This window comes from Phoxinus phoxinus (genome assembly GCF_949152265.1).
Source record: "Phoxinus phoxinus genome assembly, chromosome: 9".
Taxonomy (NCBI): Eukaryota; Metazoa; Chordata; class Actinopteri; order Cypriniformes; family Leuciscidae; genus Phoxinus; species Phoxinus phoxinus.
This window is the reverse complement of record NC_136884.1, coordinates 21465857-21486043: the sequence shown is the minus strand read 5'-3', so window position 1 is coordinate 21486043 and position 20187 is coordinate 21465857. Positions and strand designations below refer to the sequence as shown.

Sequence of the window (20187 nt, the reverse complement as noted above, 5' to 3'; positions counted from 1 at the left end):
CGATTAAGCGATGCGGAGATACAGCCTTATGTCTGTTTTCGCAAGCGCTACGTAAAATTTGTTTGCGCGTTTATCGAAAACGGTTTGACGAATCAACTTGAATTCCATAACTTTTTGTCCCCACAGCCTGAAGATGATCTGGTGCAATTTTGGTGCAAATCGGACAAACCGTCCAGGACGAGTTCGCAAAAGAAGGTTTTTTGGACAATTCAAAATGGCGGCCATATTTTTATGACGGAAAATGACGTCATAGGGTCCAGTCGAATCGTCGTGAGCTCAGGAATCAGAGGAAAAAAGAATTTTGTTGATAGGCCTTACGGTTTAAAAGTTATTAGCATAATATAAGTGAAACTTTGGACAGGTGGTGGCGCTAGAGGGAATGAGTTAGAGACACCAAAATTGGTGCAATTACTGTTGGGAATGTCCTCTATCAGAATGTCAAACCGGAACAACTTTCCCGCATACGCTTCTATGGGCTGCCATAGACGCCCAGTCGGAAGAAGCAGAATAATAATAATAATAATAATAATAATAAGAACCGGAACGAAAACAATAGGTGCCTCCGCACTTTCAGTGCTTGGCCCCTAATTAAATGTTTGTTTATTAATAGAAAGTGTGTGGCCTTCCTGCATTATTATGCTGTTATATTATTATTTTACATTCACTGGCATAAAATGGTCTTAAAATGACAATAATATCACTTATCACAATTATTTTAAGGGGCAATATATCGACCAACAAAAAGTTATCATGACAGGCCAATATAGATAAGTAGTTCTCATTATACTAGTAGTATTCTCATCATACCTTGAGATGAGCCTCCAAAGGAAGTCTCAATATCTGTGAATAGACAAATAAAACACTATAACAAACAGTAGTATTGCTTGGTCTGCATGAATTGAATCAAACCTTAATGGATATGCTGGCTGAGTGAGGTAGATGCTCATACCATCTGAGGTGCCTGTAGGGTTCACAACAGGCCGCCTAGCTTTCTTCATTCCTGTGGTATGAATAGAATGGCTCAGAATAAAGGTTCTGATGGAACATACTCAAACATTTCATAAATTATTCTACACATTTAAGTGGAAACTGTAAATCTCTAGCAAAAAATCCTCCTTTACTATAAAACCAGCTAAAATGATTGATCTAGAGAATTCCCTAGTACAGTGTTCTTTCTTTATATGATTGTGTGCTTTTACCAGGTTGTTCATGCTCCTCCCTCCTGCTGTGATATTTGTCCTTCATGCAATGATCTTAAAAAAAAAAAAAAAAAACACATATTCAAAACATGGTAACACTTTATGGCAAGTGTGAATCTCATGAATTATCAGGAACTAACACAAGCTCAAAGTCTTTCATTCATGACTTCATGGATGAAAACACCTTAAGGCTATGTTCACACTTAGCGTCTTTTTTCGAACTACCAGCGTCTGTTCTACATTATAACCCTATGGAGTAAACCGTTTTTTCAAAAAAGTCCTGAGCGCTTTTTTAGACGCCACCGCCGGCGTCTTTTTCTGCAGCTCAGAGCGTCTTTTTAAGTTGAAAAAAAGTTCAACTTTTATGAAAAGAACGCCCTACGTCAAGCGCCTTTTTGACAGCTGACCAATGACAAGCGAGTAGTGAGACCTGTCGTTTCCATAACAACAAGAAAAAATGGAGACGGTGCCGGTAGATAAACGTATCGTCCTTGTTTCGGAGCACAAGGAGCTCCATACAGTTTCCTTTCCCGTATAATGTCGTGCACCCACAAACGTCTTTGTGAACCGACATTCTCCTCCCCGGTAACTTCAAAAGCCAACGCAAGAGCCAACTTTCTCTCTCAACATTTTTTGCATCACACAGCACTAGGCTACTGTTGCAGCTGTTGTTATAGCAACAAAAGACGCGCTCGGCTGCTATTTGTAACCGAACACTGCCAGCGTTTTCTTTTTTGCTAAAAAAACGGCATTGTCAACTTTTTCTTGTCAAAAAAGACACTAAGTGTGAACATAGCCTAAGACATTAAGACAAGTACATCATCATGATTTATGTTTATTATGCATGATCATGATGTTTTCATTGTTCACAAAAAACAAGGTATTTACTATACATTGTAGATAAACCTATAGTCATGGCACATGATTCAAAATACAAAAAAAACATTTTGTGCATGTAAGACTACTTGAATTATTAAAAGGAATATAGAAAAATAATAAATATTACCTCATGCATGCATACAGGCTAGAAGAGTATATCAATTAATGTCAGAACTCATGTTTTTCATTAAAGATGAGGTATCAAGCATGTTCATGTCTTCTTCATAGTAGCCTGTAGGAATATGGACAGAGCGCAACACTGGCCAATCACAGCACAGTGTGCAAAATTTGTTGACATCTCAAACCATTCATCACCACAGGCACTCACAAATCAGGCAACCAACTGGATCTGGTTTACACACGCAACTGCATCACAGACAACATCTTGGTGAGACCTCTCCATGTTTCAGATCATTTCCTCATCACTTTCAGTCTACAACTCTCTGCCCCTGCACCACCAACCCCACCACCAGTCACTTTCAGGCGAAACCTGCGCTCACTTTCTCTCGCCCATCTTTCATCTGCCGTGTCATTTTCTCTTCCCTCACCCCCACAATTCTCATCTCTGGATGTTAATACCGCAACGGATACCTTCTGCTCCACTCTAACCTCTTCTCTAGACAATATCTGCCCTCTTTCCTCCAGGCCAGCACGCGCTACTCCCTCTAACCCCTGGTTGTCTGAGGTTCTTCGTGAACACCGGACCGAACTCAGGGCAGCAGAGAGGAAATGGCGCAAATCAAAAGACACATCTGACCTGAGTATGTATCAATCTCTCCTCTCTTCCTTTTCCGTTGATGTTCATGCTGCAAAATCTTCCTACTTCCACAACAAGATCAACAGCTCCTCCAACACACGATCACTCTTCAAGACATTCAACTCTCTCCTCTGTCCTCCTCCACCACCACCACCCACCTCCTCTTTAACTGCTGACGATTTTGCGAACTTCTTCACCAACAAGACAACAACTATCAGCAGTCAGTTCTCAGCTCCTCACACACAGGAGCACAGACCGACCCCTTCCACAGCCAATCACCCTCTCTCCTCCTTCTCTCCGCTAACCGAGGAAAAAGTATCTACACTTCTCCTCTCCAGTCATCCTACCACCTGCCCTCTTGACCCCATCCCCTCACACCTTCTACAAGCCATATCTCACACACTTCTACCAGCTCTCACACACATCATTAACTCATCCCTCCATACTGGCACTTTTCCTACTGCATTCAAGCAGGCTCTGGTAACTCAACTGCTGAAAAAATCAACACTTAACACATCACTTGTAGAGAACTACAGACCTACCTCTCTACTTTTCCTTTCAAATTACTAAATGTAAATGTAAATCCAAATACAGTAGTCTTACATCCAAATACAGACTGTATATGTCACTCATTGTTTACACAGTGCAGAGATTGTGAATACAACGGCTAAACAAAATTCGGTTGCAACAATCAGGATAAGCACAAGTAATTACCATTCTGATTAGCTGTAGTGACCACAATCACTCTGCACTGTATAAACAAATAAGTGACCTATACACAAGATAGAATACGACTATGCCAGAGCATGTATTTGGTTTAGTCTGTGCATGTTTGGGACCCATTGACTGCCATTATATCCCAGATGACACACGCAAGTCTGCAAGATGTCTGTTAAAGATCTCTTGATCTGGAAACATCCGCTGTCTAAAAACTTTCTTTCAGATGTCAGTTTTACATACATTCTAAATTATAAACATCTTAAAGACATCTAACAGACGTCTATGTGACATCTAAAAAGAGACATCCAATAGACGTATTGCAGATGAGCAAATAACCTAAATAATACATCTTGCAGATGTAAATGCAGACGTCAAATAGACATCTTCTAGATGTACGTGCGCTATCAGGGATATGACTGAAAGACTGCAGCGGTTTGAGTTAAAAATCTTTGAGTTCTACTGAAGAAACAAAGTCATCTACATCACTGACTCCTAGGGATTAGCAGTTGAACCTCACATTTTCATTTCTGGGTGAACTATCGCTTTAATAACACACTGTTTATCAGTATTTCCAGAAGACCAAGTTACCACTTTACTTGAGGGTTCACACACGATGAGGTCATAAGAAATTAATGCTTAGTTAATGATGACTACTGTATTTGGATGTCAACAGAATTCACATACTCTGTGCTGTGATTGGCCAGTGTTGGGGGTCTGTCCATTTACATGCAGGCTGCTATGAAGAAGACATACTGTATACGTGCTTGATAACTCATCATAATTAATGAAAAACATTAGTTCTCACATTAATTATTGTAACTGATATACTGTTCTAACCTGTATGCATGCATGAGGCAATGCAGATTTTTGTATATATTATTATAATAATTCAAGTAATCTTATTTGAGAAAAAAAATGTTTTAGTACATGTACCAAAAGCATAGCTTTATCCATAATGGATATTAAAAATCTTGTTTTCTGTGAAAAAGAAAACATCAAGATCATGCATAATAACCTATTAATCATGATGATGTATTCATCTTAGTGAATGTCTTAAGGTGTTTTTCATCTATGAGGTCATGAATAAAAGATTTTGAACTCATGCTAGTTCCTGATAATTGAGATATTAATGGATGAAGTAATTCATAATTCTTCATTAATTTATGCATTAATTCATGGTAATTCATGTACCCCTACTGTAAAGTGCTCCCCAAAAACTTGCATCATTTACACAATGTTATAATTTAAGCAATCAAAAGCAACCTAAACTGCATTTTAAACATTTCTAACAGTCATTTTGGTTTCAAAAGTATATATACACATGTGGGTTTGAAGTTAAAAAAGTTTTAGTATTGTCATACCTTTAGATGGGCCTCCTAAGGCAGGATCAGTATCTGTGAATAGAAAAATAAAATACTATAACAAACAGCAGCGGCGCTTGGTCTATATGAATTATGCTTCTGTGACATCTCTGAACTACTGTATAATGTTTTGGTGCATCATATGGTGCACTTCTTACACTGACTTTACTGATTTGATGTTTGTATGTTTATGTGCTTTTACCTGTTTCTGTTTGTGTCTGTGGATGCGCCTCCTCAGCATCACTGTCTTCACTATTTTCCGAATCAGAAAAGTCTAACTTGTCTAAAAAAAAAATTGAGTATCAAGTAAGCTTAACATTGCTAATGTTAGAGTAAAAATAGAAGACATAGTGATAACTCTAATATCTGGTGAACATTACATTAATATCTACGTTAGGGATTATCTTTAGGATATGAATATACTTAGTTAACTTCAAAATGTCATTTGTAACAACTTTAGTAGCATTACCTTCAATTTCAATTTCTTCTAGGGTTTTGCCGTGGAGATTTGAAAGAGAATCTTTCTCCATAGCGAGGAGTAACTTTGAAATCTTGGCCAGCTGGGTTGTAGCCTCCGGAAGTCGATAAAATTCTCTGTGGACACGAATATCGTGGCCCAAGAAGTCCGCAACTTGGTCCAACTCGTGGTTTTTCAGGTTAAGCACCTGCGACAAAGTTGCCACATGTTTGCGCAGTTGGGTCGACCGGAGGAGTTCCGGGTTTTGTGCACCACACTCGTGTGCATAGATCCTCAGACAGTCTTGTCCTCTATAACAACTCAAACAGCTTGGTCGAGCAAACAGGAATTGGTTTTCCTCAGGGACTCCACATTCCCTTCTTTTGCTTATGAGGAGGGTTAAGGCATCAACCATCTCTGGTGACAGCAAAACTGCCACTTTTCGCCCTCTTTTACCCCTAAGTTCCACCCGACTGAAATGTGTACAAAGTTTTTGTTCAAACTTTGTTAGCCCAACAGCAACATCTTTGTGTAGGGGAGCTGTATCCCTCTCAAGAAAACCTTTGAGTTGCATTTTTGCAACCTCTCCTCCACGTCGCCGGTTGAACACAATTATTTTTGCAAGAGTTGCTTTGCATAGGTCGCCATAGACTTGTGCTGATGGCATCTGTTTCAAGTTCTCAGAACGTAAATCAACAACCTTTTCAAGATGCTGGTGAAGAAGTTGTACATCCTCTGTGAAAGGGAGGGTAGACGGCTTGTTAAAGCGCCCCTCATTCAAGGTGGTCAAAGCTGTGTGGGAAACGAGTTCAGACCATTTAGCATCATACAGCTTTTTGAATGCTTGGGTTGACTTTATCCCCTCACCATCTTCTGCCATTAGAGCTCGGCAATGTACAATGTCACATATCTTATTCAGTGAGTGGCCCAACTTAAGGGCAAGGCTTGGAGTCTGGAATGAGTGTTTTACATCATCAAACCCAGATACCTTTTTGACAGCCTGGATAACCACATTGAAATTTTCAGGTCTCACAGCATCTTCAAGAGTCTGTACAGAAAATTCCTTTCTCAGAATCAGCAGAAGTCTTCCAACTTCCCGGAGCTTCTGTCGAATATAGTCAAATTTAGTGGGATCTTGCCCATGTTTATTGTAAAATGACTGGGCCAGCTGAAGAATACAAAAGTCACTCCGCACAGCAGCAGAGATGTCATCGTCTTTCATCACAGTTAGCAGTTTCCAAACACCTTGTGATATTTGTTGGCAGAGGGCTGCATTAGACATTGTTGCCAAAGACAAGACCCTAGTTCTTCCTGGCTCTGCCTGATCTTCCACTGGTTTGGAAAGACAATTTCTAACGTGTCTCCAGAGATCCCTTCGGAGAAACATTGCATGGCAATACATACAGTGCACGTAATCTTTTGAATCATATCTTTTCTTTGGCTTACGTCGTAGTTTTAACAATCCAGTCCCATTCGCTAAAACATCTGCATTGTGTTCATAGTTTCCTTTGTTCCGCAGTTTGTTCAGAAGTTTTTGACGCTCTTTGGAATGTTTTGGTAGAGCCAAAGCCCGAGCAACATCGACGTTTGAATTCTCATGTACTTTTAAGTGGCGTGTAAATTTTGACTGCGGTTTTCCACAAATGTAGCAGTAATTCTTCTTGCTTACTGAAGAGGATATATTTGAAGATTGTAAAGATGGATCTTCCCCTGTGCCTGTAATATCCTCAACAGTGCTTTCAGTATTGCCATCGCTGTGAACTTTCGATATTTGTACTTGTATGGCTTTCCTACTAGGCATTTCAAGCTGTGCTGTGCAGACTGGAACTTTTGGGAGTGAACCTATGACACTTTCTTGGCATGGTCTGCCATTTTGAATTTCTGCAGTAGATTTGATGCAGAACACTTCAGTATTTTTAATGTTTAAGAGTTTTTCTGGAGACGCTATGCTTACGTCTGAACCTTCTGAGACAGAATTAGGTACATAGTCCTCATCCGACATGTTCTCACTGGAAAATTCTACTTCGGAATCCTGAAATAGTAAACATATCTTTTGTACATACTCAGAAAGTTTAGTTCCAAGGAAGAAAATTGCTGAAAAATAAAACATATCTGACTATTCAATAAATCATACTTACGGATGTTGAGGGGTCAGGTTTGGGCTTCACATTTTTCTCGTAGCAAGTTTTATGCCAGAAGCGGGAACAAACTAGATTGAGCATATAATAAACAAGGTTGGTTTCATTTGAATAAAAGGTGATTCAAGAAAAGATGCTTTAAAAAGTGATAGATAAAGCAGTGATAGATGATCAGTGTGTTTGAAAGTGTGGCTATAAGATGGAAGAGAACAGAGAAAGGAGAAGACTAATATAAATATGAATCGATTACACAATTACACAGGCAGACAGACTGAGCAAGACAGAAAGAAAGAATGAAAAGTTAACTTTTTCAAGCTAATTTAAAGATGCATTTAGAACGTCAAGATTACACAGTTTTAGGGTTTCAATGGTAAAGCATTTTTAAAAGTATTAAAATTGTCTGAACAAAATACTTACCCTTACATCTCACACCAGCCCACTTAAAAGCGGAATAAGGACCAGTACAGCAATCACATTTATTCAAGCTTGATACTACTGTAGATATTATGACATGTTTACAGTTCTGTTGAAAAAAAAAAGTTATAATTGATTAGAGGAAATTATACTGTATTACTATAGTTAGGTGTTAAAGGCACAATAAAATGCATTAATACAATATTTAAATTGGTCTCTGATATCTATACAGAAGGTATGTGGCTTAGGTAAGGGCAAAAATGATTTAGAAACAGTTTTATCTTTCCATATTATTCAACAATGCCAAGGTAAATTTCAAGGTTTTTCATTATATGGCACCTTTAAGACATAGGGCTAAGGTTTGAACAAGTTATTTTAATGTCACAAATAACAAAATGTATATCACAAATGTACTGCACTGTAGTATGACAAAAGCAGTAAGTATGGGGACATGGTGCAGTTTGACAAAACACACACTGAACTTCTACCCATCCCCCACAACATGACAAAAGCAGTAAGTATGGGGACATACGACACACAAACCATGGTGTAGTTTGACAAAACACACACTGAACTTCTACCCATCCCCCACAACATGACAAAAGCAGTAAGTATGGGGACATACGATACACAAACCATGGTGCAGTTTGACAAAACACACCCTGAACTTCTACCCATCCCCCACAACATGACAAAAGCAGTAAGTATGGGGACATACGACACACAAACCATGGTGCAGTTTGACAAAACACACACTGAACTTCTACCCATCCCCCACAACATGACAAAAGCAGTAAGTATGGGGACATACGATACACAAACCATGGTGCAGTTTGACAAAACACACACTGAACTTCTACCCATCCCCCACAACATGACAAAAGCAGTAAGTATGGGGACATACGACGATACACAAACCATGGTGCAGTTTGACAAAACACACCCTGAACTTCTACCCATCCCCCACAACATGACAAAAGCAGTAAGTATGGGGACATACGATACACAAACCATGGTGCAGTTTGACAAAACACACACTGAACTTCTACCCATCCCCCACAACATGACAAAAGCAGTAAGTATGGGGACATGGTGCAGTTTGACAAAACACACACTGAACTTCTACCCATCCCCCACAACATGACAAAAGCAGTAAGTATGGGGACTTACGATACACAAACCATGGTGCAGTTTGACAAAACACACCCTGAACTTCTACCCATCCCCCACAACATGACAAAAGCAGTAAGTATGGGGACATACGACAAAAGCAGTAAGTATGGGGGACATACGATACACAAACCATGGTGCAGTTTGACAAAACACACACTGAACTTCTACCCATCCCCCACAACATGACAAAAGCAGTAAGTATGGGGACATACGACAAAAGCAGTAAGTATGGGGACATACGATACACAAACCATGGTGCAGTTTGACAAAACACACACTGAAATTCTACCCATCCCCCACAACATGACAAAAGCAGTAAGTATGGGGACATACGACAAAAGCAGTAAGTATGGGGGACATACGATACACAAACCATGGTGCAGTTTGACAAAACACACACTGAACTTCTACCCATCCCCCACAACATGACAAAATGGGGACATACGACAAAAGCAGTAAGTATGGGGGACATACGATACACAAACCATGGTGCAGTTTGACAAAACACACACTGAACTTCTACCCATCCCCCACAACATGACAAAAGCAGTAAGTATGGGGACATACGACAAAAGCAGTAAGTATGGGGACATACGATACACAAACCATGGTGCAGTTTGACAAAACACACACTGAAATTCTACCCATCCCCCACAACATGACAAAAGCAGTAAGTATGGGGACATACGACAAAAGCAGTAAGTATGGGGACATACGATACACAAACCATGGTGCAGTTTGACAAAACACACACTGAAATTCTACCCATCCCCCACAACATGACAAAAGCAGTAAGTATGGGGACATACGACAAAAGCAGTAAGTATGGGGGACATACGATACACAAACCATGGTGCAGTTTGACAAAACACACACTGAACTTCTACCCATCCCCCACAACATGACAAAATGGGGACATACGACAAAAGCAGTAAGTATGGGGGACATACGATACACAAACCATGGTGCAGTTTGACAAAACACACACTGAACTTCTACCCATCCCCCACAACATGACAAAAGCAGTAAGTATGGGGACATACGATACACAAACCATGGTGCAGTTTGACAAAACACACCCTGAACTTCTACCCATCCCCCACAACATGACAAAAGCAGTAAGTATGGGGACATACGACACACAAACCATGGTGCAGTTTGACAAAACACACACTGAACTTCTACCCATCCCCCACAACATGACAAAAGCAGTAAGTATGGTGACATACGACGATACACAAACCATGGTGCAGTTTGACAAAACACACCCTGAACTTCTACCCATCCCCCACAACATGACAAAAGCAGTAAGTATGGGGACATACGATACACAAACCATGGTGCAGTTTGACAAAACACACACTGAACTTCTACCCATCCCCCACAACATGACAAAAGCAGTAAGTATGGGGACATGGTGCAGTTTGACAAAACACACACTGAACTTCTACCCATCCCCCACAACATGACAAAAGCAGTAAGTATGGGGACTTACGATACACAAACCATGGTGCAGTTTGACAAAACACACACTGAACTTCTACCCATCCCCCACAACATGACAAAAGCAGTAAGTATGGGGACATACGACAAAAGCAGTAAGTATGGGGACATACGATACACAAACCATGGTGCAGTTTGACAAAACACACACTGAAATTCTACCCATCCCCCACAACATGACAAAAGCAGTAAGTATGGGGACATACGACAAAAGCAGTAAGTATGGGGACATACGATACACAAACCATGGTGCAGTTTGACAAAACACACACTGAAATTCTACCCATCCCCCACAACATGACAAAAGCAGTAAGTATGGGGACTTACGATACACAAACCATGGTGCAGTTTGACAAAACACACACTGAACTTCTACCCATCCCCCACAACATGACAAAAGCAGTAAGTATGGGGGACATACGATACACAAACCATGGTGCAGTTTGACAAAACACACACTGAACTTCTACCCATCCCCCACAACATGACAAAAGCAGTAAGTATGGGGGACATACGATACACAAACCATGGTGCAGTTTGACAAAACACACACTGAACTTCTACCCATCCCCCACAACATGACAAAAGCAGTAAGTATGGGGACATACGACAAAAGCAGTAAGTATGGGGACATACGATACACAAACCATGGTGCAGTTTGACAAAACACACACTGAAATTCTACCCATCCCCCACAACATGACAAAAGCAGTAAGTATGGGGACATACGACAAAAGCAGTAAGTATGGGGACATACGATACACAAACCATGGTGCAGTTTGACAAAACACACACTGAACTTCTACCCATCCCCCACAACATGACAAAATGGGGACATACGACAAAAGCAGTAAGTATGGGGGACATACGATACACAAACCATGGTGCAGTTTGACAAAACACACACTGAACTTCTACCCATCCCCCACAACATGACAAAATGGGGACATACGACAAAAGCAGTAAGTATGGGGGACATACGATACACAAACCATGGTGCAGTTTGACAAAACACACACTGAACTTATACCCATCCCCCACAACATGACAAAAGCAGTAAGTATGGGGACTTACGACAAAAGCAGTAAGTATGGGGGACATACGACACACAAACCATTGTGCAGTTTGACAAAACACACCCTGAACTTCTACCCATCCCCCACAAAATGACAAAAGCAGTAAGTATGGGGACATACAACATATGATACACATGCTAGCTCAGAATGAACCATCATCCATATACCATTGTAAATTAAACAATTCCTATGACTGATGATACATGGGGCAACTTTATGAGCAACGTTGCGGGGCAACTTGGGTTAATGTTGGCATCAGTGGGCAACCAGAAGAGACACAGGGCCCATGACTGATTTAAAGTCTGAAAATTTTTTTTTTTACCCATTCTCAGTTGGGAAAGTGCCCAAGCAACATTGTTCAAAAAAAGTTGCCTGGCAAGATTGCTCAAAATGTTGTCCTGTGTATCATCAGCCTATCACTATCTTTTTTAATTCTTTAAGTTTGTAATTAAAAATCACTGTTGTTGCCAACTAAAGAACATTTAAGAAATAAATGCTTATTAAATGCTCATTTTTAATGGAAAGTACATTACCTGTTGAGTGTTGTCATGACATGTCAGCTGAGAATCAGACGTTGTTGAGATCTGAAAAGGTTTGAGTACTGAACATTCAATTTGGATAACACGGCAGTACATGGTGATGCTTTGAGTATCCAAAACAACTAATGTGAAAATGACATAATACAAGTGAATTCTTCGATCAAACAATCAGGGCATGTGAGAATTCATTGCAGCACACAGTCCTAATCGTCTGTAATGCTAAGGTAATGATTCTACATCATCTTACCAAAGTTAATGGAGATTTAACTACCTGTTGAGCATTAGAAACACACACTTACCTCCTTTGACCCGTCTCCTGCTGCACAGCTGACCAAAGCATGCACCTGTTGTTCAATCTCAGAACAAACCTGTGAAATATGAAAGATTTGTGTAATCAGATTGACAAAAGGTCAAATATACTATGCTATAAAACACTTTTTATGAAAATGTTAAAGAAATCAATAGTTTATAAGGATTTTGCATCATCTTAACAAAGTTAATGGAGATTTAACTACCTGTTGAGCATTAGAAACACACACTTACCTCCTTTGACCCATCTCCTGCTGCACAGCTGACCAAAGCATGCACCTGTTGTTCGGTCTCAGAACAAACCTGTGAAATATGAAAGATTTGTGTAATCAGATTGACAAAAGGTCAAATATACTATAAAACACTTTTTATGAAAATTTTAAAGAAATCAATAGTTTATAAGGATTTTGCATCATCTTACCAAAGTTAATGGAGATTTAACTACCTGTTGAGCATTAGAAACACACACTTACCTCCTTTGACCCGTCTCCTGCTGCACAGCTGACCAAAGCATGCACCTGTTGTTTGGTCTCAGAACAAACCTGTGAAATATGAAAGATCTGTGTAATCAGATTGACAAAAGGTCAACTATACTATGTTATAAAACACTTTTTATGGAAATTTTAAAGAAATCAATTCGTACAACCTCAGAACAAACCTGTGTGGGTTCAAAATCAAATACTAACACTTCTCCACATGTAACTGTAAACTGTGTCTTTAAATTAAAGTAAAAGGATTATTTCAATCTGTTAATACCTTTCTTCTCCATGGCCAGTCAGAATCTCCATAGTTATACGTTATCTCTTCCCCAGGACTTATGTCCTTTACTGCAAATAAGCACAGATGGGGCTTTCCGTCCACTCTGATTGTTTTCATTTTGCTGTTGGGGGTCACATGATCATCATTGACGATTCTCCCTAAAGAAGCATCTTCTCTGGCAGCATCAACCCTGAAACAGCAAGAACATAGTGCTATCTCCACGGTGTAATATTGACTGAATCATACAATAGGAAAGTTTCACAGAATAATAATAATAATAATAAAAAGTTAATTCTAGTTTACCACTGCTGCATCAGGAAATGCAAAGTTTATACATACCACAACTGTTTTCCATCACAACTAGGGCTGAACGATACATCGAATTTTCATCGTCATCGCGATATGAACTCCCGCGATGAACACATCGCAACAGACAGCCTGACACGATGAATAATGCCTGGTTCAGATTACACGTTTTTGACTCCTAAAATCTTGTCGTGTCGTGGACAAGAAACATGTCAGACTGCACGTTGCTTTCCGACCAGTCATCGCGTGCCGTCACACACACACATTCACTCGCAAACATTCACTCGCACGCACAGACACACACACACACACTCACTGTCCCTCGCTCACTCACTCGCGCTCGCTCGCTCGCTCACTCACTCACTCACTCGCGCACACACACACACTCACTGTTGCACTCTCACTCACTCTCGTTTCGCTCACATATTCAACCCGTCGTGGAGGACCGTTAAAGAATTAAACATGCTATGTCTTTCTGTCGTGAAGCATCGCGGACGCGACGTAGGTTGTCGCCCACTATGACACACTATACGAGATGAAACGATCGATTCTTGCGTCCCGACGCCCGTTGTCGTTATTACGAATCTCCACGACACCCATACGTCAAACGGATCGTGCCAAAATCGCGCTAAAATCGTGTATTCTGAACCAGGCAGGTAATAAACGTTTGACCTATCACGCAAAGAACCTATTAAAGCACTAAGACATGGGAACAGTAACAATCACATTTATCGCAAGTCATATCGTCATCGCAATATTAAACAATGTTATCGCACATCGCAGCTTTTCCTCATATCGTGCAGCCCTAATCACAACGAAATTCAAATAAAAAAACTTCAAGTGCAGCATGGTATACTCTGTGCCTTCTTTCATATTCTTTTTTAGATATGATTTCCCCTCGATATTCAATGAGGAAATCTCCCTTTTGAAAGTGGCGACAGCTGAACACTCCTCGACCTAACCAAGAGCAGATCAGTCAGGGTAGAAGTTAAAACAATACTTAAAACATAGACAATTGTGTTACTCACCTTTAAATGAATTTATGTATTTTATTTCAAATCCATCCTTATCTTTGAGCATGGAAGAAAAATATGCAGCTTCATCCTTTGGTTTTAGTTTGGCCCTCCGGGACCTTGTTCCTGCCATTTCCTGCAAAAGCCAGATGATGTATTTGGTCACTTGATGAAATTATAATAATTATATGTTTTTTTTAGACATCACTGACCTAATCAACAATGAGTTTATACTTTTATTTGCTGTAGAGGGCTTAAATATAAACAATAGGGATCATTATGTACTACTTGCAGGTCAGTAAACAGCACCAGTGAAACAGGAAAGCATCTTAGACCTTACAAATGTGTTTAGTATTTTTAACAATCTGAAACATGCTGCTTTTCTCCTTCTCAACTACACTGTGACTGTCACTAAAGAGAAACATTATGATTATGGCTATCAGACTTTTACAGGTCCTTCTCAAAAAATTAGCATATTGTGATAAAGTTCATTATTTTCCATAATGTAATGATAAAAATTAAACTTTCATATATTTTAGATTCATTGCACACCAACTGAAATATTTCAGGTCTTTTATTGTTTTAATACTGATGATTTTGGCATACAGCTCATGAAAACCAAAATTCCTATCTCAAAAAATTTGCATTTCATGAAAAGGTTCTCTAAACGAGCTATTAACCTAATCATCTGAATCAACTAATTAACTCTAAACACCTGCAAAATATTCCTGAGGCATTTAAAAACTCCCAGCCTGGTTCATTACTCAAAACCGCAATCATGGGTAAGACTGCCGACCTGACTGCTCTCCAGAAGGCCATCATTGACACCCTCAAGCAAGAGGGTAAGACACAGAAAGAAATTTCTGAACGAATAGGCTGTTCCCAGAGTGCTGTATCAAGGCACCTCAGTGGGAAGTCTGTGGGAAGGAAAAAGTGTGGCAAAAAACGCTGCACAACGAGAAGAGGTGACCGGACCCTGAGGAAGATTGTGGAGAAGGACCGATTCCAGACCTTGGGGGACCTGCGGAAGCAGTGAACTGAGTCTGGAGTAGAAACATCCAGAGCCACCGTGCACAGGCGTGTGCAGGAACTGGGCTACAGGTGCCGCATTCCCCAGGTCAAGCCACTTTTGAACCAGAAACAGCGGCAGAAGCGCCTGACCTGGGCTACAGAGAAGCAGCACTGGACTGTTGCTCAAATTTTGCATGTCATTCGGAAATCAAGGTGCCAGAGTCTGGAGGAAGACTGGGGAGAAGCAAATTATGCCAAAATGCCTGAAGTCCAGTGTCAAGTACCCACAGTCAGTGATCATCAGCTAGCTATCAGGAGATTTTGGAGCACTTCATGCTTCCATCTGCTGAAAAGCTTTATGGAGATGAAGATTTCATTTTTCGGCACGACCTGGCACCTGCTCACAGTGCCAAAACCACTGGTAAATGGTTTACTGACCATGGTATTACTGTGCTCAATTGGCCTGCCAACTCTCCTGACCTGAACCCCATAGAGAATCTGTGGGATATTGTGAAGAGAAAGTTGAGAGACGCAAGACCCAACACTCTGGATGAGCTTAAGGCCGCTATCGAAGCATCCTGGGCCTCCATAACACCTCAGCAGTGCCACAGGCTGATTGCCTCTGTGCCATGCCGCATTGAAGCTGTCATTTCTGCAAAAGGTTTCCCGACCAAGTATTGAGTGCATAACTGAACATAATTATTTGAAGGTTGACTTTTTTTTTATTAAAAACACTTTTCTTTTATTGGTCGGATGAAATATGCTAATTTTTTGAGATAGGAATTTTGGGTTTTCATGAGCTGTATGCCAAAATCATCAGTATTAAAACAATAAAAGACCTGAAATATTTCAGTTGGTGTGCAATAAATCTAAAATATATGAAAGTGTAATTTTTATCATTACATTATGGAAAATAATGAACTTTATCACAATATGCTAATTTTTTTGAGAATGACCTGTATACAGTATATGAAACCTCTACAGACACCTACAGCAAGGTTAAAACTAACAGCAGGTCTGATAAAACAACACCGATTACCCTTACTGTACTATTACAGGAATAACCTTCACAAAGAACTGTAAACAATAGAGCTCCGGACGCCACGTGACCTATTCTGTTTACCCCGCCATTTTGGCAGTAAAGAGGCCGTACGAGACGAGCGTGAACGAATGACGGCAGCATGAGTTTTAAGGCAACAGAGTTCACTGCGCACTTTAATTAAAAAGATATAGACCTGTACATTAATCTGGGTTTCCCCATACTGCCTTTGCGTAGCGCGATTTTATTCTCGCTGAAAGGCAGTCTGGAAACCATGGACCTGATTTTCGCCTCGTTTAGGGAACCAATCACAGAACGGGGAGGGAGCAGCAAGACGATGACGACACAACTAAGCAGTTTGTTTATGGATTCAACATGGCAGCAGACGCGAAGCTACCTTTTGATGCAGCCTTAGATATTGTTCTAAGTAGTTTAGAACGCAAGTTTATTTCGAAAAAAGAGCAGCTTTTGGCGTCAGCTTTTGGCGTCTCTACATACGTCATCTGGTATAATGGAAACGATTGGCTATGAGCTACGTACAGGTGCATTTGATAGACATTCTAAGCACCCAATAAACGGCGCCGGGCATTCGTAAACCACGCCTCAAATACGAGAAAATGCGCATGTGGTTCCCAGACCCAAGTCTCAACGAGAATTGGGTCTGGCGTTAGCCAGGCTACCTGTACATAGCAAAACTTAATAGATTAAACATAACAGATCCCTATAATGCCCCCGGGGTGCTTTTCATGTGTATTAATAAAGGAACTTATAGCTTTCCTGAACTGCAGTATCCTGATATAACGTTATATAACTAACGTTACTTCATTAACTTTTCCTCGGCCTATTCCGTAGACTCTTTAAAGGCCTACAAAAGCCTGTTTTTTTTTATGTTTATGGACAGTGTGTGAAAATGTGAGTTTATGTCCAATCATAAACCGGTGGGATAATGTATCTGATATATATATATATATATATATATATATATATATATATATATATATATATATATATATATATATATAAACATAAACTGATATTAGTTTACACATTATCCCACCGGTCACAATTGTGACTGAACATAAAAAAAAAATTTTCACACACTTTCCATAAGCATTTAAAATGCTTTTAAATGCTTTCCTCCACCTGTTCTGGAATCCAGGCGCACAGCAGCTGTCCACCATGTTGAAATAGTAATTGTTTTGAATTAGTATTCGACCCGACCGCTATCGATAACGCAAAAGCCGCTCTGGTGCTCTCCTGGTTGACTGCCAAAATGGCGGAGTTTAGATTGCATGACGTCAGCCCCCGGAGCTCTATTAAAAGGATCTGATCAGACACACAAATAGTTTACAACTAAACAGCTGTGTGCCCTGAAAAACCTCAAGTTCACCATTCCCATATGAAAAATACTGTAGTAGACTTCTGTACTATAGTAAACTAGAGTAATAATCCTAGATACAATAGGTTTTTTTAAACTTACCATAGTAAAAATTAAAGAATACTATGGTTTATCAATTCACTAATATTACAGGATACTGAAGTGCATTAACAAAGTGTAGTAATCACTATTATACTAACATACTGCAGTAAACTCCAATTTACTACATCAAACACTACAATATTTGTCCATTAGGCCTTTCATAGATTAACCCCATTATCACAACACTGAACTGCCCAGATAGCAAAATAAATATGATCTCAATCTGGCATCATGAGTTATTTAACCATTAGCCATTAACTTTTAAACCCAAAACATACATAATACAAGCGGTTTAGTTATTGCTTGTTTATTTGTCAGACTAACGTTAGTAAGTCAATAGTTAATTCCTTATATATCCTTATATTCCTTATATTTTGTGAGGAAACGCTAGATAAAAGCTTACAAACGTGACCAAAGCTAGTCTGTTTTATAACGTTAACTAATATAATATACTGTTTTATTGTTTATTGAGTTTTATCATCAATCTTACCTTAAGTGTCTTCAGGCAAAGAACGTATATTGACAAGAAGTGAAAGCCAATAGAACGTTCCATTGCAACACCAGCGCCCAGCAGCAGCCCTACGTTTCCGCCATTTTGGGGTGAAAGCGACTCGGCAGTCCACTACTAGTGATGTGTCGTTCGCGAAGGAGCCGGCTCTAAGAGCCGATTCTTTGAAAAGAGCCGGACTTCCCATCACTATCCACTAGCTTCTTGCTGTCGCTATGGCAATATCAGCTGCTTTATATATATAAAAAGTACATTAAAGATCAAATCCTAACTGAATGATGACAACATATAATAACGTACAATCACTGATCATCAAATCCCGTTTAACAGTTTATTTCACAGACTTAGACAAGTCACTGCTTTCTTTTATTCCACTTGGACTTCATTGTCATTCTGTTTGTTTATGTGTAACTGTTACGGTAACTGTTATCTGTGCTGTTGTCCAGTAACTCCAGTTGGAATCTTCACCCCAAAATGGCGGCCGCGCCACCTAGTGGCTGTTACCCAGAAAGCATCAGAGTTTCGCCTCTTGTTCTTCTATACTCTTTGCTTCAGGGTGACTTGCTGATTATCTCAGCCGGAAGAGACGCGGTCGGAGGTGGGGGAGGGGAGGAAAATGATTCCAATGATATTGCTTCTCTGTGTTTTTATTTTTATAGTTGTGGTGTGGACTTTGTTATTCCTTTATATTTAGATCTATTTTACAAACATATCTTTATCGTTATTGTCCTTTGTGTGAATGGCTAAAACACAGTGGTTAGACAAAACCCGAATTTACAAGGACTTCTCACCTTTCAGCCAATCAAAACCCGCGATTCCATTCACAAGTGTGAATATTAATGAGGAGGTGCAGTACCAAGACCCACCTGCAGGAGCGCAGTTCCGATACACACTCTTAACACAAAGTCCGATGATTGTGAACTATAAGGACTTTTGGAGAAAATTTGAATTTGAGCTCCTCCCACATGTAGAAGCACTTCTACGTTGTCTGAATTATGAGGACACTGACACTGTCCTCATAATCCAAAATGTCCTCGTAGTGTGGCGTGTATTCATATAAAATGTCCTCGTAAATCACAAAAACCCACACACACACACACACACACACACACACACACCAATTCTAATGATGCACAAACAAATATGCATGTAAAATTATTTTAGCACATGTGGGCGCCATACAGCACAAAAAGTTTGTTCAAATAAGCTTGGGAGCTTTTGCTATGGCATGAAAATATGCATGGGTTGTGCTCGTTTATTATGAATGCATGTTGCATTATTGCATGTTTATTATTGAATATTTATTTAGGTGCAAAAAAAAATCTCAAATATGCAGGCAACAGACGCGCACACAAAAAACACACATGCTTAGCAAAAACACCCATGCTAATAGAATTAGCTATGGGTTGTGATATTTCTCGATGTCTGTTACGTGCATATTTTGTATTTATGCATGCATTTGTTCATGAAATACATAAATACAACGTTTATAAGTTCAAAATGTGTACTTACTCAAATTCAGGATTCAGGATCGCCCGCATTATAA

At 39.8% G+C, this 20187-nt stretch overlaps 1 protein-coding gene across 2 annotated transcripts; it reads right to left on the bottom strand.

Annotated features, from left to right (window-relative positions):
- Positions 1 to 623: 623 nt before the first annotated feature.
- On the bottom strand, positions 624 to 19178 carry LOC307003810 (uncharacterized protein). 2 transcript variants are annotated; one of them, XM_079622626.1, is made up of 15 exons: positions 18624 to 19178; positions 14619 to 14739; positions 13282 to 13474; positions 12999 to 13067; positions 12760 to 12828; positions 12516 to 12584; positions 12211 to 12261; positions 7929 to 8034; positions 7512 to 7582; positions 5386 to 7405; positions 5119 to 5199; positions 4917 to 4949; positions 1200 to 1253; positions 950 to 1000; positions 624 to 840 (listed from the first exon to the last, which is right to left on the bottom strand). In XM_079622626.1, exons 3-15 carry the CDS (start codon positions 13399 to 13401, stop codon positions 782 to 784), a joined length of 2853 nt encoding a protein of 950 aa, XP_079478752.1. In that variant the 5' UTR covers positions 13402 to 13474; positions 14619 to 14739; positions 18624 to 19178; the 3' UTR covers positions 624 to 781. The 2 variants fall into 2 exon arrangements, with proteins under 2 accessions (XP_079478752.1, XP_079478753.1); XM_079622627.1 differs by lacking the exons at positions 12760 to 12828; positions 12999 to 13067; positions 14619 to 14739; positions 18624 to 19178 and having other exon boundaries at positions 13282 to 13638.
- Between the last annotated feature and the right edge of the window lie 1009 nt (positions 19179 to 20187).

Bases quoted from the DNA above. Each gene is read 5' to 3' on its own strand.
- LOC307003810 (XM_079622626.1), bottom strand. From the start codon at position 13,401: ATGAAAACAATCAGAGTGGACGGAAAGCCCCATCTGTGCTTATTTGCA. The intron at 12,262-12,515 runs GTAAGTGTGTGT...AAACCTTTTCAG, and splicing joins CAGGAGACGGGTCAAAGGAG to ATCTCAACAACGTCTGATTC. The intron at 1,001-1,199 runs GTAAAAGCACAC...TTCATACCACAG, and splicing joins GGAGGAGCATGAACAACCTG to GAATGAAGAAAGCTAGGCGG.